Source organism: Panulirus ornatus, chromosome 32, assembly GCF_036320965.1.
Source record: "Panulirus ornatus isolate Po-2019 chromosome 32, ASM3632096v1, whole genome shotgun sequence".
Classification (NCBI taxonomy): Eukaryota; Metazoa; Arthropoda; class Malacostraca; order Decapoda; family Palinuridae; genus Panulirus; species Panulirus ornatus.
In genome coordinates this window covers 2,746,972-2,771,303 of record NC_092255.1, presented here as the reverse complement: position 1 = coordinate 2,771,303, position 24,332 = coordinate 2,746,972, and the positions used below count along the sequence as shown (strand labels likewise).

The 24,332-nt window shown below is 38.2% G+C and overlaps 1 protein-coding gene across 1 annotated transcript; it reads left to right on the top strand.

Moving 5' to 3' along the window:
• The first annotated feature begins 1,177 nt into the window (after positions 1–1,177).
• Positions 1,178–23,320, top strand: TfIIA-L (transcription factor IIA L). Its single transcript, XM_071680836.1, has 8 exons — positions 1,178–1,341; positions 8,162–8,414; positions 13,079–13,269; positions 15,053–15,163; positions 15,549–15,722; positions 18,578–18,721; positions 21,641–21,730; positions 22,638–23,320. The coding sequence occupies exons 1-8, from the start codon at positions 1,318–1,320 to the stop codon at positions 22,743–22,745; spliced, it is 1,095 nt and encodes a 364-aa protein (XP_071536937.1). The 5' UTR covers positions 1,178–1,317; the 3' UTR covers positions 22,746–23,320.
• Positions 23,321–24,332: the final 1,012 nt, after the last annotated feature.

The window sequence follows — 24,332 nt, the reverse complement described above, 5'->3', positions numbered from 1 at the left end:
GATGTGGATGGGGAAAGTGAAGTGATATAGGTAAGTGGGACTAGACATGGCACCGAATGGAGACATGGGAACTAATGTGTTGTAAAGGCTAAAGTCCTGTGGTCATTGAACGGTTTGTATATATCATTTTCAGTGAGGGCAAAGGTGGGGGATTGCCTGAAAGTACAATGGTTCCGTCTGTGTTGTAAGGATGTGAGTACAGGCTACTGAAAAAAGAGGTTGGATGTGTGGTGCAAAGCTCAGTATGACTGAAAGAAATGATTATGTGTTGAAATGATTTAGACATATGGAGAAGATGAGCGTACAAAAACTGAATTAGAGGATCTACATGTTAGAAGTAGAGAGAGAGCAAGAGAAAGACCAAGAAGGAAATGGGAAGGGTGGAGAACATTCATAAGAGAGAATGTGATATATAAGATGGAATGAACAGATTCGACTCTTGTACTGAAGGGAGGGAGAAGTGACGTGGGGGTGAGCCGGGACATATGGAGGTCTGTGGTTGGTTGACTCAGTTCTCGGTGCATTGAAACATGACAGCTTCAGAGAGGATGTGAGCAGATGGGGTCGTGTTCTGTTGCTGGCGCTACCTTCTAAGTCAGACATACTGAATAAGGATGAAAAAGAAAATAGACGTTTATGTTTGGCATTGATCAAGTTTATCGTCTCTGACATAAATTCGTTGGAAAAATGAAAGAATAAAAACTAAAATACTTGGCTCAGTAAAGCTAATGCCATTATCAGGAAAAATATTTTGAAAGAGAAGCCTTAACAATATTTGTGAGGGTGTGAGTTATTGAAAGCACCCGCGATGAAGGAAATATGAAAAGCTTTCCGCATTCTCCACCGCAGCACAAATTCCTTTATCTTAGCATGCTAATGTCTTTATCACCTAGGTAGACACGAGCTGTATATTCCTGATAGTGATATTTCTATCTAATTTTGATAAAAGAAATGACTATATTATTGCGTGAATCATCCATTATTATCTTTTATAAGACGTGCATTGTTATAACGAGGTAATGTCCATATCACTCAAATACCACGTCGTCGTATACAACCATGAATCTTATCCACTCGAAAAATAACGTAAAAAATTAAGATGGAGTTAAAAACGCTCGATGTTAGACTATAAGGGAGAAAAACGGTTATAGGTGATGAGGGTGAGGCATTTTGTCCTGATGCGCGTCCGTAGGCGGAGGCTGCTAGATAGGCCCCGGTCGCGCTGAGTGAGGCCACATATAAAAGAACGTCGCAGCCACGCCGACACGGCTTCATCAGAAGCCCCATTACCTGATCACGTAGCACCTGTGCTTCACGATGGCTCACTGCGCGACGTGCGTGGTGAGTACCTCCAGGGGGATAACAAGGAGAGAAGGACGGGGTAAAGGAGGTTGCTGAGGGAAGGGTGAGAATGCATCCGGGCCTGGGTAACGGAGGCAGCTCAGTCATGGCGGAACTTTCCAGTAATACAAGTTAGGGAGACACACACACCCGGACGTCACGGGGGCGAGCAGGAGGGAAGATGGTTTAAGGTCTCGTCCAGTCAGTGTTCAGGGCTGGGGTAGACTCCTTGATATGATGTGGAATGGCTGGGAGATGGAGATTTATCCTCTGAGGTTGACCTTTCCACAGCATCACGAGAATGAGACATGAATCTTTCGTAATAGGAAAGAACTGTATTATGTATTACAGGTTTATTATAATTATTATGTATTATCAGAATTATGTATGAAACTAATTATGAAGAGCTTTTACTCCCAGGTAATTAGGAATTAGTCTGGATTTTTAATTATTGATGTATTTTTCGATACTTGTTTTTCATGCTCTTCCTACTTCATTGAAATATAACCTTTATAAATTTACAATGTAATATGCAGCTCTTCCCCCACTTTAGAATTTTTTATTGTAATATATATATATATATATATATATATATATATATATATATATAATATATATAATAAAAATAAAATAATATATATATATATGACATGAAAAAGCTTTTATATGATCTATTAATGGTTAACTCTGTGATCTGTAACATTCTGCTTCACAGTGTACATTAGGTGGTTACTGTGTGAAATTCATCTATGATTATTATGTTTAAAGTGTGTATTGCACGATGTACAGTCAATTTTATTGAAATGAAACCTGAAATAAAAATTTTTTTTAAGATTTTGGTATTGGGCTGTGTTTTCTATACTTATCAATTTTTCCAGATCATATCTTGATGTTAATGACGTATATTTCATTGGCTTATTCATCTAATGCAATTTACAGATCTGGAATTTAACCAGAAACATATTTCGATGATTACTTCCCACCTTTTCCCAGTATTGTTTACTATGTTCACATGTTATACCATAAATGCTCATTATTTTGTGGTCTTGTCCTCATTTTATTCCTTGCATGTTTGTTAATTGTGTGAAAGATTATTGATTATTTTGAAATGGTAGCTGCCCGTGTTCTTGGCTAATGTTAAATGAATTTGTTACTCTCCCCGTTCTTGTGTTGTTGATACATGTGAAGTAACATAATTGTTTTGTTTGGGTATGAAAGTTCATTGAACTCATCCTGACATCACTTGAAGCTTATGTCTAGATGAGACTGCGAGTGATAGTGTCACTCAAGTATGTTATCGTGTAGGTAGATAGTGTTGGTTACCATAAAGCCATTAAGATTTACATGGGTTAATCATTTGTACAGAGACTCATAAAGTGCATTAATAATTTAATAGTGGATTGAATCATCACCAAATATTTATGAATATTTTCAGTGCCTGTTGATTGGGCTGACTTCCCTTCTAATTATTCTTTCAATTTCTACACCAGTTGTTTTGCAGTTGCACATAATGCATCAAAACATACCTCATAATATAATACCTCTGTCAGCAGCATCTGATATACCTGTAGATCTTAACAGCTGATTATCTGTAACCATCTCTGGAAATCTGTCACCATCTCCTGCGTCTCTTCTTGCATCCGTAACTCTCCCATGCCAGCCTGTCATAGGTATAAGTGTGATACGACCAATACAGTATTAAGATTTTTCTGTTGCATCTGTCTTCACGCACTTTTCTGAGACCAATACAGTATTAAGGTTTTTCTGTTGCATCTGTCTTCATGCACTTTTCTGAAAACTTTAGTCTTTGTCTCCCTTTCTTCTTAGTTTCTGTTGTACTTGAGTATTCATTCATTTGTTGCAGCCTTAAGGATGACTAGGATCTTGCATATATAAACATTAAAGATAGAACATTTGCCTTATAAACTAGGCTTTGTGTACATTCCATGCCTAATAGTAAATCGATGACCAAACAGTGTCATAGAAGCCATAAAGTTCTCTTGCATTACCCTTCTTTCAGCCTTAGCATTGCCATCTTTATTGGAAATTTCTCCCAAACAAGTGAATTTGTTTTCAGTTTCTGGTGATTACAGTACCATTCACAATAGACTTACAATTACTCGCAGACACGAGCTACAATTTATTTGCCGAATTTAACGGAACCCTTTTGCCTTCTTTACAGGATTTAGTTCTTTACTTCATTTCTCTTGTTATTGATATGGCATCCTTGATATTTTTCACTTTGCCATAATTGTATTACTCCTTTGAGAACTGATGAACATTTGTGAATCATTCAGTTCTTGTTTTTGCACATTAAGTTGGAAGAATTCGGTTGTGACACCAAGTACTTGCATACAATCACCGTTATGACAATAGATTTTGTCAAGTTTGAGTGTGCCATGCACATCTTTAAGAGCCTTCCTCATTTATTTACCTGTCACATGTGGACAAAAGAAATACCCAATATCAGGAGACAAACTAAACAGTCACCATCCACATAACTGCTGAACTCACAATGGTGGTCATGACACATTATCACTCATAGCGATGCATAACTTGCCATATAACACTCTCCTGGGGGTCTCTATAAGAGACATGAAATGATTTCTGAAATAACTAGAGTTGACAGCTGTCTCATGCTTTAACTTTTGGCGCAGACTGTATACTTACTTTGTGCCCCAGAGTCCCTTCTGTTTTTATGAGGTTCATGCAGTGCTTAGAAAAGTGCCCACATCCACTGGTTGGGACCAATGGTCTGAAAATGTGATGGTATGTGCATCTATTTGCAGAGTGCAGGGCACTTACGTAGGAAGTGTTCAGTTTCTTTGCTATGGTTATTGCATCATGGACACGAAGGGTCTTGGAACATGTTGAAGCAGTTTTTGTGTTATGGGGATGGGTGATATCCATGTGTACGCAAGAGAGTGTGACTCATGATTGTCGTGGATGTGTTGCATCTGATTGATGGATGTCTCCTTTTACTTCTGGTGAAGGCTCCAGTCATGGGCAAAAGTCCACATCAAGGCCTGGCCTTAATTGAAATATAGAGAGAATACTGAAAGAGGAAAAGAAAAGACAAGGGAAAGAATTTTCGGATTTTGGAGGAAATGAAAAACCTGTCTTTTAAGATGACCCAAATCATAGTTATTGTGAAAGACATGGGAAGGTAGAGTGTTCCATAGCTTCACCAAGGAGGAAAAGAAGCAGTTATCAAAATGGCCTACCCTTGAATTGCTGATGACCACACAGTAATCATGTGATGCAACAGCTTGCCGAGTATATTGCGTGGTGACTTGGTGGTGGCGCAAGCAGTCAGCTCTAGGGAGCAAGAACCAAAATGATATCTATAGAAGTGGGAAAATGAACGAGCATTGCAGCGTAGGATGAGAGGGTCAAGTTTGGAAGTTAGCCTGAGACAGTTTATAAGTTGGACCGCTTTTCTGTCAAAGATGTAGAACTAGAACCACATCAGATGTAAGAGCAGTACTCTATACAAGGGCAAATCAGTCCTTTGTATAGATGGAGTAACTGTTCAGAAGAAAAGAAGTTTCAGCATCTATACTCAGGGGTGTATCTAGGGGAAATAGCTCCTATGGCAAGCACTGAAACTGCACCCCTGGCTTGATTAAGATGTACATACAGTCGATGTATACAAAGATATATATAGGTTTATTATAAACTGTTTAAGAGTTAGGCTAAACTTAAATTTATATAAAGACTTCAAGACATTTGATGAAATTTGTAACATAGAAACAGTAATGCAATTGATATTAGCAAATTATTACTACAATTGAAAAGTAGGTGTTTCTTTTTATCTCACGAAACCAAACCATTGAAAATGTCAATCGGGTAGTGTATGTCAAAAAATCAAACCTGTTGAGTGGCTCCCCCCTTCAACTGGCACCCAGGACACCTGCCCAACCTTCCATATCCTAGATATGCCACTGTAATTATTACCTTCAATTTTTGGTATTTTTCTCAGAAAATAAGATGTATTTTAAAAACACATTATAAGAAGTATTTTTCATGCTGAATTCAAATCTGGTGTTAAGATAATGTTTAAGTCCTCTTAATGACACTCACTTAAGCTGTTAAATGAAGTCAATTTTGAAGTATTTCTGTTCCTTTACATTGTATTTACTGAGTATATATCAGGTCCTGAGAGCATTATGATATATTTTGCATGATTATTTCAAGTATATAAGTGTTTGAATATCTTTCAATTTTGAAACAAAAAGTTTTTGGAGCTAAAAAGCACCCTTCAATTTTTGTAATGTTTCTCAGAAAAAACAGATTTCCGTTAAAAACTCATTATTAAGTATTTTTCATGCTGAATACAAATCTGGTGTTAAAATATCGTTTATTCGTCTTTATGACATTCTAGGTATGTATCAGTAACTGAGAGCATTTTGATATATTTTCCATGATTATTTCAAGTATAGAAGTGTTTCAGTATCTTATCCTTCAATTTTTAAAGAAAAAGTTTTTGGAGCAAAAAATATATACAGGTATATTATAAACTGTTTAAGAGTTAGGCCAAACTTGAATTTATATAAAGACTTCAAGACATTTGATAAAATTTGTAACATAGAAGCGGTAATGTCATTTTTCGGAGAAAAATAGATTTCCTTTAAAAACTCATTAAAAGAAGCATTTTTCATGCTGAATACACAGCTGGTGTTAAAATATCATTTAGTCATCTTTATGACATTCATTTAAGCTGATAAATGAAGTCAGTTTTAGATATTCTCTGCTTCTTTCCATCATATTTACTAGGTATTTTTTGGTATCTGAGAGCATTATGATATATTTTCCTTAGCTGAAGACCTGTCAGTGGATGAAGTGCACTTCTTTTGAATAAAGGAACTCTTTGCCTGATGGATAATGTGCTTGCAATGATAAAAACTGAATGGGAACCAGAGGAAGGAGATTTTTTCCAAGGCTGACATGCCTGATCCCTTGTCTGAATGGCCTCAGAATAGTAATAGTTGAACCAACGAATGGATGTGGTTGAGGCAAGAAATGAAGACAAAGATATGGTTCTCGGTACTGGAGAGCTCTGAAATGGTTGTACTGCCATAAATTACAATTAGGAATGTAAGAAAAACATTGAAAAAGAAATAAATATGTGTGTGAATTATGTGTTGTCAAGTGTTATGTATAAGAAAAAGTGTGTGGGATTGGGGTAGGATGCCAGCAACCCATGTGTGGTGAGGCAAGGGAAAAGTACAGTGGTCTGGGCATGAAAGGGGTGTTTGTAACAAAGGCTTTGGTGTTGGTTAACTGTTCTGCAGCCCCTATCCCTCCTGAAACCCAGACAGTAGTACCTCTGTGATCGATGGTTGTCAGCAGTAGTAATAGTAGTAGTAGTCATCCTCTCTTTATTCATGCTCATCATATATCCAAATTGTCTCAGCACACCCTCTTCAGCTTTATCATACGTACTCAAGTTACTACCACCTCCCTCTATCCTACCATTTCCTATTTGATCAACCCTCCTCATGCAACATATTATCCTCAAACATTTTATTTCCAACACATCCCCCCTCTTATTTGCCCTTGTCTGCTCCTGGCACTACCTTATTGATGCAGAAAAATTGTTGTTCAAGGGATAGAGCGAATAAGAGCAGTGTGGTATACAAAGGATGACATGCTTTGGTGATGCTTCTGTCTCCACCAAATGCATAGCAGAGGTTATTCTTGTAAGAATGAAAGCATTTGCCCCCCTTGTCCTGTAAGACGAACTCTCCATCCATTCCTTGGTTCATATACTGTGTCAGTCCATTTATTCTGTCCCATCCCTGCTTCTCACCCTCTTGAATGTTCAGTCCTCAATACCCCAATTCTTTTCATGCCATCCTTCTAACTCCCTCTTAGTCTCCCCTTCTTGCTTCCTCCCTCCACTTTTGACATGTAGGTCTTTGCTCATTCTTTCCATTTTTTGGACCATTTTAGCACCCCCTGGTTAATTCTTGAAGATGCTGTGCTTACTACAGCACCTCTCTTGTACTGTCATTCCTTAGATGATCAACCCACTTCACGCCATTTCATTTCCAATGCTTCCACCCCCTTTTCCTTTGTACTCAATGCTCAAGAAACATTTATAGAACTCTCTTGGGACCAATATACCTACATGCATGCCCATCCTTGCCCTAAAACAGTCCCCTCTCCTTCAAGACAATCCTTGGTAAATCATTGATTGTTCTTGGCATCCATGGGTCTCTCTACTGCCAGGTACTTAAAGGACTCTACTTCCTTTACATTTTCCCAGTTTAGAATTACTCTTGTCCCATACCCCTGTTGCACTTCATTACCTTTTGTTCACATTCAGTCACGGCTTTCTCCTTTCACACTCTTACAGATTCTGTCACTAGCTTCTAGAATTTCTCTCGAGTTAGTTGCTGGTGCTGTTTCACCTGCAAGCAGCAACTGATTCATCTTACATGCCATCCCTCCCCCCTAGTATACAGTAAACCTGCCCCTCACTCTAAGACTTTAGCATTTACCTCCATCACTAACTTGTCCATAAACAGCCATGGTGACATCATGCATCCTTAACACAGACCCACCTTCAGAGAATCACTCACCCTCTTCCCTCCTTGCTTACATATATGTCTTACTCTCTTAGTAAAAACTCCTTCCTGCATTCAGTAAGTTTCCATATACGTGTATTTGTAGCATCTTACACAAGGCCTTTATGTAAACTCTGTCATATAACATTTACATGTCTAAAAATGCCCTGTCATATAATATTTACATGTCTAAAAATGCCTCACACAACTTGCTATTTCTCTTACTGATTGTCATGTTTTGACCCCAGTCCAAGGTTTACAATGGAGTGATTGAGGATGTTATTGCGGGTGTACGGGAATGTTTCCTGGATGAAGGTGTAGATGAGCAGGTGCTGACCGAGCTCCGTCAGTTATGGGAGCAGAAACTACAACGAATGAATGTTATAGATAACTTGGAGCCTGTCCCTGCATCCTCTCAACAGCAACAGCAGCAGCAACAACAACAACAACAGCAGCAGCAACAACAACAGCAACAGCAACAACAAGGACAACCACAAGCTGGTATGTACACATGTTAAGGTTTTTGGCAGATAGGTATCTGCTGGATATGATGTCTGTGAAAGAAGAATATACTTATTGTTTTGAATATGGGTTTTGTGCACTGAGGTTTATTTGCAAATTACATTGTCGTACTTTCTTTTGGTGGGGATAGCATATGTCTGGCGGCATAGTAGTTGTAGAAGTCATATATAATTTGCTGCCCCATTTATCTCATGGTATTGAGAATGGATGGATGTAGTCTTTGGTTGCTGTCCATATGTTCAGTGATACTTTCACTGTTTCTGTTCCGGATGATATTTTTCCTCTATCAGTAACTAACCTTGGGACTTAAAAAGTTGTCCTGCTCGAAAATCCCATATTCATGGTTAAAAAGAAAAAAAGATTTTGTCTACAAGCAACATTAAAAGGAAGAAAAATAATGCCAGGATGGTGAACTTGGTTGTGCCAGTACATACAGTCCCATGTGTCGATTTATACTCGTGCTCTCAAGCAAGATTGTGAGCCTTTTCTTTGTGGAACAATTTCATTGGCCCATGGTTACTAGCAGAGGAAAAAGTATCATCTGGAACAGAAATAGCAAAATATCGCTAAACATAAGGACAATGAGCAAAAGTTGCTTCCTTTCGCTCTCCATATCACAGGGTAACTAAGGTGGCAAATCACTTCATCTGACTTTTATGACTGATTCATGGTGCCAGCCATGTGACATCCCCACCATAAACAAGTAATAGGACTTTTTTGTCAAATAAAACCTGATGCATGAAAGTCTTATTTTATATTCATTTTTATTATTATTTTATTATTATTATTTTGCTTTGTCACTGTCTCCCGCATTTGCAAAGGTAGCGCAAGGAAACAGATGAAAGAAATGGCCCAACCCACCCCCATACACATGTATATACATATATGTCCCCACACGCAAATATACATACCCATACATCTCAATGTACACATACATATACACACACAGACATATACATATAAACACATGCACACAATTCACACTGCCTTTATTCATTCCCATCGCCACCTCGCCACACATGGAATAACATCCCCCTCCCCCCTCATGTGTGTGAGGTAGTGCTAGGAAAAGACAACAAAGGCCCCATTCGTTCACACTCAGTCTCTAGCTGTCATGCAATAATGCCCTAAACCACAGCTTTCTTTCCACATCCAGGCCCCACAGAACTTTCCATGCCCTGGTTCAATCCATTGACAGCATGTCGACCCCGGTATACCACATCATTCCAATTCACTCTATTCCTTGCATGCCTTTCACCTTCCTGCATGTTCAGGCCCCAATCACTCAAAATCTTTTTCACTCCATCTTTCCAACTCCAATTTGGTCTCCCACTTCTCCTCGTTCCCTCCACCTCTGACACATATATCCTCTTTGTCAGTCTTTCCTCATTCATTCTCTCCATGTGACCAGACCATTTCAAAACACCCTCTTCTGCTCTCTCAACCACACTCTTCTTATTACCACACATCTTTCTTACCCTTTCATTACTTACTCGATCAAACCACCTCACACCACATATTGCCCTCAAACACCTCATTTCCGGCACATCCACCCTCCTCCGCACAACTCTATCTATAGCCCACGCCTCGCAACCATATATCATTGTTGGAACCACTATTCCGTCAAACATACCCATTTTTGCTTTCCGAGATAATGTTCTCGACTTCCACACATTCTTCAATGCTCTCAGAACTTTCGCCCCCTCCCCCACCCTATGGTTTACTTCCGCTTCCATGGTTCCATCGCTTCCATGGTTCCATCCGCTGCCAAATCCCCTCCCAGATATCTAAAACACTTCACTTCCTCCAGTTTTTCTCCATTCAAACTTACCTCCCGATTTACTTGTCCCTCAACCCTACTGTACCTAATAACCTTGCTCTTATTCACATTTACTCTTAACTTTCTTCTTTCACACACTTTACCAAACTCAGTCACCAGCTTCTGCAGTTCCTCACACGAATCAGCCATCAGCGCTGTATCATCAGCGAACAACAATTGACTGACTTCCCAAGCTCTCTCATCCACAACAGACAGCATACTTGCCCCTGTTTCCAAAACTCTTGCATTCACCTCCCTAACAACCCCATCCATAAACAAATTAAACAACCGTGGAGACATCACACACCCCTGCTGCAAACCAACATTCAATGAGAACCAATCACTGTCCTCTCTTCCTGCACGTACACATGCCTTACATCCTCAATAAAAACTTTTCACTGCTTCTAACAACTTGCCCCCCACACCATATATTCTTAATACCTTCCACAGAGCATCTCTAGCAACTCTATCATATGCCTTCTCCAGATCCATAAATGCTACATACAAATCCATTTGCTTTTCTAAGTATTTCTCACATACATTCTTCAAAGCAAACACCTGATCCACACATCCTCTACCACTTCTGAAACCACACTGCTCTTCCCCAATCTGATGCTCTGTACATGCTTTCACCCTCTCAATCAATACCCTCTCATATAATTTCCCAGGAATACTCAACAAACTTATACCTCTGTAATTTGAGCACTCACTCTTATCCCCTTTGCCTTTGTACAGTGGCACCATGCAAGCATTCCTCCAATCTTCAGGCACCTCACCATGAGTCATACTTACATTGAATAACCTTACCAACCAGTCAACAATAGAGTCACCCCCTTTTTTAATACATTCTACTGCAGTACCATCCAAATCCGCTGCCTTGCTGGCTTTCATCTTCCGCAAAGCTTTTACTACCTCTTCTCTGTTTACCAAATCATTCTCCCTAACCCCCTCACTTTGCACACCTCCATTATTTTTTGTTAGATTGTATGCAGTGATTCACAGTTTTATGATGGGTTAGATATAAATTCAAGACAGCCTTTGGTTACGAGGAAGCTACCACATGTAAGTAATTGTGAAACGTGTTTGATTGTTACACTGGCCAAGATTAATATGACTGTAAGGCAGTGTAACATCTTTATAGAGTATTGATTGTTGTAGAAGTTTATTTTATCTTTTTGGTCATTAGACTTATAGAATAGCTTTAAACATGCTCCTGAAACTGTACATGTAAATTTATTTTTGGTTAGATCTGTACTCAAAGAAAACATAATTATTGGTCATTTATTCTTTTTTACTTGCAACTAAGAACTCTTTGTCAGAATTGAAAAACAATATCTGAAGGGCTTCATTACCATAAATGTTTATCCATATGATGCTGGTAACTAGAATGAAAAGTAGTGAATAATCAAAAATTCAATTTACGTATTGATTATCCAAGGGTTAATTAACATGATGAATAGACCAAAATAATATGAATAACTTCTTAAGTGAATTGGCCAAAAAGTTGGATAACAAAGCATATGTTTAGGGCTTTTTGTTTTAAAATTGGAAAATGATGTAATGAAGGTCTTCATTAAGTTGAATTCTAAACTTGAATTTTTTAGAATTTGATGGGGGTGGGTGATGTTTGAATTCTAAATTTTTGAAATTTGAAGATAAATTCTTAATTTCTTCTTACGTGTCACTGGTAAGAGTATCTTTCTTCTGTAATGGCCTGGATCATAGTTATGAAAGAAGAGAATACAAGAAAATGCCTTTTTTTGCTTCTTGCATAATATGTTGTATATAGAGTAAGGGTTCCATGTTTCATATGACCTTTTCATTCTTGTCGCAGTATTTACACATAGTGCTGAAGATGCTTGTGCAGCACAAGAGTTAAAGATAGAAAACTAGTAGGAAGAGAGAAAGACTAAAGATATGATAAGATTCCACAGATTCGTTGTAGTAGAAAGTCAGTTATCACAATGGTCAGTCTTTGTGTGGCTGGTCTCCCATGGGTAATGGGAAGCAACTGCTGGATGTGTACAGTGAGTCCACCTCATAGTGGCTGGGAAACACCCAAGCAGCACACAAGAGTAGAGGCTGAAATGATACATGTGGAACACAGAGGGGAAGCATCATGACAATGGATGAAAAGGAATGGAAGAGAAGCCATCCCAGATATATGAGAAATACTCCAAAGTAGGGCAGATAGGCATCTTTAGATGAAGAATGATTGCTCACAAGAAAAAAATGTCATCATTTATACAGCACCCCAGCTTTTAGAAGTAGCCTATAAGATTTTCATTCTGTGGGGCTTCCAGTATACTGTGGACGATATAGTTAAGCCTAACATGTTCATATTATTGGAGAATTGAATTGTGATATTTTGTATGGACCAGATGTTTGCTTTGAATAATTTGTGAGAGAAATACTCAAAGAAAGAGAGTGATTTTATGTGGCACTTAGAGATTCAAGGAAAGGGTATGATAGGGTTGACAGAGAGGCTGTTTGGAAGATGCTATGAATATATAGGTGAATGGAAAGTTGGTAGATGTTTTGATAATTTTTACCAGGACAGCAAGACTTGTGTGTGTGTGTAACAAGGGAGGAGGGTGAGTAGTTCTCAGTCTGTGTTGTGAGAGTGTGATTTCATAATGGTTGTTAACTTTGTTTATAGGTGGGTTTGTGTACGAGGTAAGTACAAGGATCTTTGGCATACTGGGGATTAGGGGGTTTCACAGATAAATCAGTTGATGTTTGCAGATGACACAGGTTGACTTAATGCTTCAGAAGCCCATAAAAAGGGTTTTTAGGATGTTTGATTATTTTTTTTCTTTTTTAGGAGCAGCATTGCCAACAGTGGTAGCAAACTTAGTGCCAGTACAGATTACAGTACCAGCTCAGCAAGCTGGAGGAGTACCAAAGACCATCACCATACATGTACCATCAACAGCACTCTCTAATGGTGTTGCAGGTCAACAGCTTCAGGCCATCCTCAGTTCGCCCACTGCTGCTCATACATTTGCTCTTGAGGTGATGTGCTTTCCAGTACACCTTGAAACAAACTCATCTTTGCCCAAATAGACACTGGTCTCACACTCCTGATGCTCCTTAATGCACCCAGGACCTTAGCCCCATCTTCCACCCTATGACTCATTTTGACCTGGTTCCTTATGTTGCATAGTCCACTTCCAGGTACCTAAAGCACTCCTTCAGGTCATCCTTATTCAAACTTACACACTTTCCATCCTGCCTCATCCCCCAGCTACACCATATTACTGTGCTTTAGTTCACATTTATTCTTAACATTTTCCTTTCATACTTTTAAAAATTGTCGTCAGCTTTTGGAGTTTCTCCTTGCAATCTGCCATCGAAGCCATGCCATTTACAAACAGCAACGGATTCACCTTCCATGTTCCCCCTTTCCCAGCATACCATAGACACACTCATTGCTCCAATATCCATGCATTTGCCTCCTTCACCACCCCATCCATATATAGATGGAACAGCCCCATTAACATAAGGCATTCTTTATGCACTCGCACACATGCCTTACTTTCACATTACAAATTTATCACTCCATTTAGGAGCTCTTCATTTACCTCATATATTTAGAACATCTGCAATGCTTCCCTGCCAGCCTTTTTATACAATATGACTAGATTCTTGAATTCTGCATACAATTCACTTTTTCTGCAAGTATTTCTCACACACACTCTTCAAAACAAACACCTATCCACACATCTTGCACCCATCCTGAAGGTTGTTGCATATATGTCATCATCCTCTCCCTATGCCCTTGTTCCTTAGTAATTCAAGCATTCACTTTTGTCCTCCTACTAAATACCTCCCATTAAATTAAGTATGTGAAGCTCTTGAAAATTTGATTTATCACATTTATTTTGAAAAAAGATTAATGTAATACACAAGCCTTTCTTTGGTATCAGGCATACTTGTTTAAGAAATTACATTTTCTTTAACATTCAGCATATCAGAATTGAGAACAGAATCCATCATTCTTACCACAATGAATTTTGAAGCTTTTTGAGGTTGGTGGTGTAAGTTAGATTTTGGTTTCATTGGTATTGCCACACATGATTGATCAATATTTATTCATTATGATACAGATAGAAGAGTTTTCAGCTGTCATTATCTCGAAAGTTGAGTAGGAACTTTTTTTTATTTCATTGATTTCAGCTTTTTGTAAAAAATGTCTAAGTACTAGACCTCTGTTGTCTTTTCTTAGCACTACCTCGCTCACATGAGGGGGGAGGGGGTTGTTATTACGTGTGGCGGGGTGGCGATGGGAATGAATAAAGGCAGACAGTATGAATTATGTACACGTGTATATATGTATATGTCTGTGTGTGTATATCCATGTATATGTTGAGATGTATAGGTATGTATATTTGCTTGTGTGGACGTGTATGTATATACATGTGTATGTGGGTGGGTTGGGCCATTCTTTTGTCTGTTTCCTTGCGTTACCTCGCTAACGCGGGAGACAGTGACAAAGCAAAATGAATAAATAAATAAATAAATAAATAGAATATGGTTTTAGCCACTAAGTTATTTCAGGTAGGTTTGTTTCAGTAGTATGAAATGCCACAGTTTAATTGTTCGTTTAGCTAGATTATTAGCTGGTAGGGGAGTGTGCTTTTACTTTTCACCATATGCAAAAAGTAATTGAAAGTGTGCTAGTCTTTAATATCTGATGTCTTATTCCCCCCCCCTTTCATTATTTCAGGTATAGTAAAGAAAGATTAGTGTTTAATTGTAAAGTCTTCATGCAGTAACCTTGATGTACTCCTGACAGGCTAGTCGAGCTGCTGAGATTATTCAGTGCAAGTTGAATCAGGCACTAGAGGAAAATGGCATTATTTTGCCCCCACAGCTTCAGCAGTACAACCATATTGCTACTGCTCAGGTAAGTTAGTTTTTTGTGTCTTACTCTTCCTACTTTCTTGTTTTTTATCTTTTTATGATTCCTCTTTCCAGTCTCACTTTACCAGCATGATATGTAATCAGTTGTTGGGCATGAATAGCATCTGAGTTGTGAATTGTTCTGAGCCTAATTGAATTTTAGTGTGTCAAGAAGGTACCAGAAGGCACCCAAAGATAATATAACTTTTCAGAGACATGGTAGAAGTTTTGCCTGGAATTGGATTCCATGTGTATCCTGTAAGCCCCTTCCTCGAGTTTTTTTTAGACAGAAAGTAAGATTTAGAATGGCTGCATCTGTACCTTTATTGGAAAACAGTTTAGTGAAGGAAAAAATAACTGGTGCTAAAGACTCTTTTTATCATGTTCAGGTGGATGGAGCGAATGATGAGCCCCTGGGCTTGCCTTCTCACAAAGTCAAGCATTCAAACACCCGTCTTGCCCAGAATGGAGACTCCACCAGTAGTTGCAAGATTGATCCCACCATCTCTGCAGATAGGAGTACAATGGATGCAATAGTTTATGAAAGGCTAAAAGCTACCCAGGCAAGTGTTAGATTTAATTTTTCATTATCTGATGGCATTGGTGTGAGACATCTGTTGTCTCAGAATTATGCTGTTAATGTATGCTGAATCCTGTTTGACTTTTGATTTTTTCTCAAAGCATAATCAGGATATGGAACCATGTCATTATCAGTATGACAATTTTTATATGTACATTTACAATTATGATGAACAAGCTGATTTTGAATTTTTTTTCTGTGAAAGACTTCTGGTCAGAAAGAAGACTGTATGTAAAGTACAACATTTGTACATATGGCATTGTTACATATGAAGGTCACTGTGCTATTTCATGCATATGTAAATGATGCTTTAAGAAAGAGTACCCATAAGGACATGAAACAGAATGATATGATTTATTACAAAGCATAAGCAAATTTGCATTTATCTCCACCATCTTTAGACATTATGTTTAGAATGAACTTAACATCAATGGAAGGGAACAGGTAGCATGTGTGAAAGATCAGCTTTGGTTGTATGCAAAGGAACATCCAAGCTCTTGGAGGATGTTAGTTCTACAGGAAGTAAAGTTAACATAAAGAATGAGTGATAAGTGTATGAATAGATAAAAGTAAACTGCAGTTTGCTTGAAAGTAAGAAGATAATTCATTTTTTCTAGCATCTCATCATTAGAGTGTCATAGGTGTTCATTTGATTGATTGTGCAGACATTCCTGTGTAGTCAGTAAGGGATAGATGCATGTTTAGGAAATCACTCTCCCAAAATTGATGAGCATTGCTAGTCCACTTGAATGCATTTCTCATAAGGTACCAGTGGTACAAACAAAAACAAAGGGATACAGTTCACCAGAATGTTTGATACTTTGGAGAGCATTATGAAAAATTAGATACTTTCAAACGGGTCTGACTCTGATGTGGTTTTTCTGCTTGTATTAATTTTTTTAGTGTTCGAGTAAGTAAAAAGAGAATGAAAGTACTTAGGGTTTGACAAAAAAGATAGCAGTGCTAAAGTGACTTTGTGAATCAGAAGTAAAGGCCAGAAATGGAATAATCAGATCATTGTAGTGTAATATTTGATGATTTGCATTACAAGTGTATTCACGCAGTACTTTTGAAGAATATTTAGGAAGTAAGCAAGGTAATGATGAAGTTGAGCAGTAGTATCACAGAACTTAGCTTTAGATGTCAAAGGCTGTTACATTTGCAAGAATAAGACACTTGACTGCAAATCCTGTGCCCTGATAGCTTTATTGACTGTCTCTGTAGTTAAATTCATCAAATGTAGTACACTGATCACAATTTCATAAGCATTCTCAGTATGTCATACTTAAACTAAGTTGGACACTATCGATATTACCATGAAAATCTATATATCTGTCTGTGTATATCTCTCTGATGCCTGTTCCAGTTGGAACTCTCTCATAGAGGTGGCTACGACAACATAGTCTTGATAACTTCAGAATTCCAGTGCCGCTTCTTAGCCTTCATTGCCTCACCCTAAACAGGCCACTGGCAGAGGGCAAGTCTAGTGCACTGTTTACAGAGGCTCCTACCTAATGTTCCTAATGACTACTTCTATCTAATACTCACCTGGGTATCGGAAGGGTTAGTTACCACTGCAGAGTGAGCCGGCACTTCAGTGGTTGTCAAGTGCCACCTCTCTTTTCTCTCTGCCTCACCCTTATGTGGACTGCTCTCATTCATTCCAGAAACATACAATCTTTCCTTATCTCCATAACACTTGCCAAAACTTAACTCACAATTTTCCTTGTAACTCTAGATTTTCCTGAGATGAGTGCTATGCAATAGCCCTGCCTCTTGGCAAAATGTTAGGAGCATTAGATAGAAATAATAGGTAAGAACATTAGGTAGAAACATTCGTAGAAGCGGTAGGTCGGAACATTAGGTAGAAGTAGTTGGTAGGAACAGTCTGTAGGAGTCTCTGGAAACAAAGCACTGGAGTTACCCTCTGCCAGTTTCCTGTTAGGGGTGAGGCGCTAAAGGTTAAGAAGCAGCACTGGAGTTTCACCAGTTATGGAGACTCTTTTGCCTTGGCCACTCCCTTAAGGATGTTCCTGAAGGGAACAGGCATCAGAGATATAGATAGTATGTTAACATGTGTACCACATACATCTTTTGACGGAACTATTAGCATGTGATGGCTGCACAGTGAGCCAGTACTTCATTATTTGTCAAGTTGCGCTCCTCTGATCCAGGTAGCTGTCTTTTCTCTGTGCCTCACCCTTACATGGACTACGAGCAATCTGTCCACGAACATGTAATCTCTCAGTGTCTGGCATAACGCTTGACTGCTTAACTCACACAGCTCATTCTTTGTAACTAGATTATCCTGCATTGAGCACTGTGTGCTAGCCCTGCTTTTTGTCAAAATGCTAGGAGCAATATGTGTGTAGAAGTAGTAGGAAGGAACATTTTGGCGGGAACATTAGCTAGGAACATTATGTAGAAGCAGTATGAAGGAACATAAGGCAGGAGCCTTTGCAAACACTGCATTAGAGTTCCCTTTTCCAGTGACCAGTTAAAGGTGAGGCAATAAAGGCTATGAAGTGACACTGGAGTTCATTATTTAGGGAAACTCTGTTGCGATGGCCACTCCCTTGAGGAATTGCCGTTGGCAACAGGCATCAAGATATTGATAGATAGATAGATTAGCATGAGCAAGGGTACCCAGCCTCAACTTGTAGGCTATCAGAAGTGCAAATGCCCATCTCCCAGAGGCAGACGTGCTACCCTAATGATGTAGAAAAGGAAAGGGTCATTCATGTTGAGGATGTGTGTACTAATCCATCTCATTGAATTGATGATTGATAGATATACAGACATGTGCTAAAAAGTCCTGTTTGAATTTTGCTTTAACAGGTTGATGGTGCTTATGGTACTGGAGATAGCTCATCAGAGATCTCTGATGATGACGACGATGATGATGATGACAAGGATGACGAAGATGATAAAAAGTCTTTAGAAGGTGAAGAGGATGAGGATGAGGCTGAAGGAGCAGAGGAGGTGAGGTGGCTTTTTAAATGTAAAATTTATCATGAATGACTCTCTTTTGCTGTTTTTTGTCAAGAGCCTTACTACCTTAAAACACCATATTTGGTAGATATAACTGTGACTTTACTCATCTTTGACTTTACTGAGTGGTTTACATATTATTCTTTTCATCTTGTAAAGGTTTTCAGTTGTAGTTTCTTAACATAGCAGGACATGAATTTAGGGTATTTATGCTTCTTGGATTCCTTCATCCATGTTTAAGTGTTGTATGTCCTGTGCAGGTAGAAGTTGTTCATGTAAGATTCTTTTCATAATTATTGGAAAAAGACAGTTCAGTCTTTTTTCCATAGCCTTTTAAATGCTCGTGTGATTGTTGAATGCAAAATTGAATGGCCACAGTATGATGCATATGTTTCCAGTATTGATTGACTATTGTATATATCTGGGTAGTTGGAATCTTCTCATGAAGAATATATCCAGCCCTAACATTATGCTGGATCACTATATGTGATTTTGCTATTATGCAAGGAACCTACATCTGCAATTCCCTCTTTTTATAAGGTTAAAATTTGTTGTGTAGGTGTGTGTGGTAGATATTGTGCCAAACTTCAGAGCCAGAAGTTAAGTGGAAGAGAACGTCTCTGACCTTAGAAAGGAAGCTAGAAATCTTACTATGTGCTAATGCTGGTGACAGACCCATCAGAACTTGGGCATGCTTACAACCTGGATGAATCTACATTCTGCAGCAGAAAGGAAAATGGAGACAATTTGAATTACTGTGGTCAACTCTACTCCACTGTCTGCTTAGGTAACCACAAGGGTTAGAAATCCACTTAGGAATAAGAAAAGCAGCTTTGGTAGCCCTCAGCTTGGGCCTAAAGCTCTGAAGATTTTTGAGTGTTTATGTAAAGATGATATAGCTGAGCCAGAGCCATTTCAGGCAAGTAAAGGATGGCTAGATAAGTTTATTTGATATCAGAAGCTACATATATTAATGTAATGGGAGAATTTGCCAGTACTGACGTCGAAGCTGTTCCACACATCCCATTTTTCTCTATGTTTATTGGTTCACTACATGCGATATCTGTGTGCAAGGTTTTTGCTGAACATAGCCACCGCATAAAGTGAGGGATGGGTGTACTATCATTTGCCTTTTACATCCAGGGTGGTTCAAAACTTTTGGGTTCACAGGCAGAATCAACTGTTTAGCATCGTTTACCTTCAGTTTAACATGTGTTCCAATTATATTTCATGAACTTGCATACCCATACTCATGAGTTTTCTAGACTCATGGATATGGGTAAATTCATGTCATGTAATTTTAATATTTGTTAAACTGAAGTTGAAAGATGAATGCTGTTGTGAGTCTGGACTTTCAAGACACCTTGTACTATGCATCATATAGTCACAATACTGTATTGCTTTTTCTCTCTGCAGTTAGGTCCATAATATTGGTTTCAGTGAATGTTTCCAGTGCATGTGAGTTAAGAATCACTGCTCTCCAGACACAGTGGCCACACTGTATCATTGTTGCTTTACTCTTTGCCTTAGGTATTCCTGGCATTGTTTGGGATTTTCCTAAGTGGCTCCATTTGCTTTTATAATTGACATTTCTGTTTGGTGTACTCTAGATTGGTTTTGCTATACCTCTGTTAATTGTGCTAGAGCCATATTCATTATTGCTATGTGGTTCTCAACTTTTGATGTTAAGGATGTGTTGGCTGTTGTCTAGATCATAGTAATCCATCATATATAAACATTACCACCCAAATTTCATTCTAACTCAGTAAAATCAGTAAATACTGTCTCAGAAAAAAATCTAACTACCTTTTAAAGTAAGGCTTTTATGTGTCGAGTTTTATTTGTGGAACAATTTCTAATACTCACATGCTGGGGTTATCATATGTGTGGTAGCCTGTTACAGTGTTAAAAGTCAGATGACATGATTTGCTGCCCCAGTAACCCTAGGCTACTGAGAGTGGAGGGAGGTAGCTTTTGCTTGTTGTCCTCGTGTTTAGTGATATTCTTGCTTTTTCTGTTCAAGGTTATATTTGTCCTCTACCAGTAACAAACCATGGGTCCGAAGAAGTTGTGTCGGGAAGAAAAGACTCGTATTCTTGGTTGGAAGCAAGAACAGATGTCTGTAAGTGAGATTTCAAGTCATATTGGCAAAGCTGGGTTCATCTAGACACTTTTGACATCCTTCTAGCATCATCCTTCCCCAAAAGATGGCCAAGCTGATGTAGGAAGACCAATAAGGTGACTGATAACCTGTTATGGATGGGTTTTTAACGCTTCATTCATTCATCAGGGGGTCAGTTGCCTTACAGGTCTTCCTAGGTCAACCAAACCCAGCTTCTCAGGGAGGGATGACAGCAGAATGAAGCCCTAAATTGTGGATGGTGAAGTTGACCCTGCCAGTACATCTTGAAATTTTGTTGACAAATTTTCTTCCTTCCAAGCAAGAATGCATGCATTTTGTTCTTAGAACCTGGTTAGTTACTGTTCGTGTAAATGTATCACTCAGAACAGATACAACAAATGTATCACTAAACAAGGACAGCAAGGAAAAGTACCCCTCCACTGTCAGTACCATGGGGTAATTGTAACTTAGGCAGCAAATCATGTCATCTAGCTTTTTAAACTATACCATGTTGCCAAACATTTAATATCCACACCATGAGCAAGTAATAGGATTTGTTTTGCAAATTCAACCTTATGCAGGAAGGCCTTATTTTAAATGTTAATAATCATACTTTTTTGCTGAGACTGGAAATGTGCTGTGATAAAGCCTGTGTTACAGTAAATAAAAGTCTCAAGAGATGTATGTAGTATCATTGATTGCTCAATAAATATATCTTTTAATGAATTGGGATTAGAATTTGAGGATAAGTTTTCATTGTGAAATGGTTACTGAATTTTCTCTTTCAGGAACCTTTGAATAGTGAAGATGATGTTAGTGAAGACGATACCTCAGACATATTTGATACAGATAATGTAGTTGTATGCCAGTATGACAAGGTGAGGAAATATGTTTGTGTGCATGCATTTATTATTTTATGGTTCATGTAATTTATATACATAGATTTCAATTTAGAGTTTTCCCCATTACATTAGATTTAGTAATAATCCCTGACTTAGAGTAATGATGAAGCTGGCTGGGGATAAGTGATCAACAAATGGGCTGGAACGTTTTCATTGCTTCTCTAAGGTCATATCATTGGTGTAGGACAGAAGGATTAGTATCTCCGTTTATAAGCTTAAAGATGAGTTTAGTTAATCGGAAAAACTTGGTGGAGTGCAATAACCTCAGCCCACTCTGTATAGTCCCTCAAATATTTTTCTCAAGTCCAGAACTACTTGTCTGGACTCATGTGAAATGTGTTTTGTAGTAGAGAGTCAAATTGATTTTTGTGTGAGCATACTTTGTTGTTGCTTTTATGTCATTTTGTGGTTTGTGTAATTTATACTTAGTAATCATGTTGATGATATGGGAGTTAGGCACATTATGATTATAATAAGCAAAGGCTTAGATTTTTTCTTTTGAGATGGAGTCTCCCTTTATGGACAAAAGTCCACAAAAATGCTGGGCTTTAATTGAAATATGGAGAGGAACATGAAAGGGAAAAAGAAGAGACATGAGAAAGTATTTACAAGTTTTGGATGAAGTGAAAAAACTGTCTTTTATAGGGAAAGACATGAGATTGTATAGATTTCCAAAGCTGACATGTAGAGAAAGAAACAGTTATCAAAATGGCCCACCCTTGAGTTGCCAATAGCCACGCAGTAATCATGTGATGCTGCAGCTTGCTGAGTATTGCGTGGTCTAGCTAGTGGTGGGGCACAAGCTTTTGTTTTGTCTTTAATATTAAAGCACTTATTTACATTTTGATAACTTTGTGTTCATTTAAACCCTTGATATTGGCAGATTACCCGAGTGAGGAATAAATGGAAGTTCACCCTGAAGGATGGTATCATGAACCTCAAAGGGAAGGATTACGTCTTCCAGCGGGCCAATGGAGAGGGCGAGTGGTAAATGTAGACACTTGTTAAGCATGATACTGGTATGTGGTGAGCCAGTGAGAGTGACATCTGGATTTTAGAGTTGTGGAGTGTGGAAAGGTATTTGTGGCTTGAGGGGAACCAAAAGACACGTATGACCATGGTGCCTCCCCTCTAGTACGAGTGGAAACTAGTTATTGTTGTGATATATTTCAGTTACTCACTTTTACAATCGGAAATATTTTAGTGGTATGCCAAGTAGGGGCATAATGCATTGTAAGCCAATGAGAAATGATTTCAAGCTAATGCATTAGGAACGTTGAATGACATGTGGTTCTGAAGCCACATAGTGGGTCTAGTGAAAATCTCTGTGTAGATCAGAGATGTTCGCTATTTGCTTCTCATTCATGAGGCTTTCATCATTTTTGTATAGTTACAGGAGGTTTTAGCACACTCGGCTGTATTTATATTGTTACATTAGCTTTGGATTTTTAGTTTATTCTTGGTTTACGTGGAAAACTTCAAGTATGAAAGTAGTTATTTTACTACTCTATGTATAAGTTATTATATGAAGGAAAATATATTTGATATAGTTTAATGTGCTGCTTTTCTGAGCTTTTTCTTTAATCTTTTGTAAACATTTTTGCAAAGTCAAATATCATGCATAGGTGAAGTGATCACATTCATCATCAGATTCATGCAGATTCTTACTTATGTCAGTGAAGGTGTCCCACAAGTGTGCTAGTTTTCACAGCTTTATCCCTTAGCTGGCCATCCAAGATTAGGTCACATCTGGGCTCTTTGATGTCAAGCACAACCACTGTACTGCACTAGTAACATTATTTTCTATTCTCACATTGTACAACCTTAGGACCCATTCTTCCAAGTCAGTATTGCTTGTAATTCAATTCCTCAGAAATGAATAGTGTCTGCATACGGTAATATTTGTATGTAAAGTTTTTTCTTCCTTTTTTATGCTTTTAGCTTTTACTCCCCATAAATTGAGGGCCTTAAAATGTAAGTTGGAATATCTACTTTATTGGTGAACATGATCTTGTCTCTCAGGATTATGATTCATGTGTAAAATGCATAAACCCTGGTGGTTGGAAGTTTGCTTCAGAAAGCATTGTTTGTCGTGACCCCAGTTGAGCACACTTTGTTAGTGAGAAGCATTACATGAAAAGGCATTAATCTTAGTGTGTAGAAGTCTGCTTCTAGACATGGATGTGTATCATCCCAAATGGATGTAAATTTTAGTAAGAGAATATGACAGATGGTTGAATTAGAGTTTCTTGTGTTAGTGAGAAAAGTGCCTGGGATGTGGAATTTTTTGGGGTATAAGGTGATGGTACTCAAGTTTTCCTTTCCAAAGACTGAGGTAATGTTTTTGACATATCAGTTGTTGAGGTTTGTATAGGTCTACAGAATGTTATTGAAGGTAGGGATATTAAAACTTGGCAAATATATAACTGACAAACTAAGAATATCAGATTAATGCTAATCACATTAAAGGTGAGAAATATTTAGCTCTAGTTTTAAGTGTGTATTATGTAAATATTTAGTCTTGCAAACATATAAAGTCTGTGGTTGTTGGTAGTGCAGCATCTTTCTGAAGTTTATT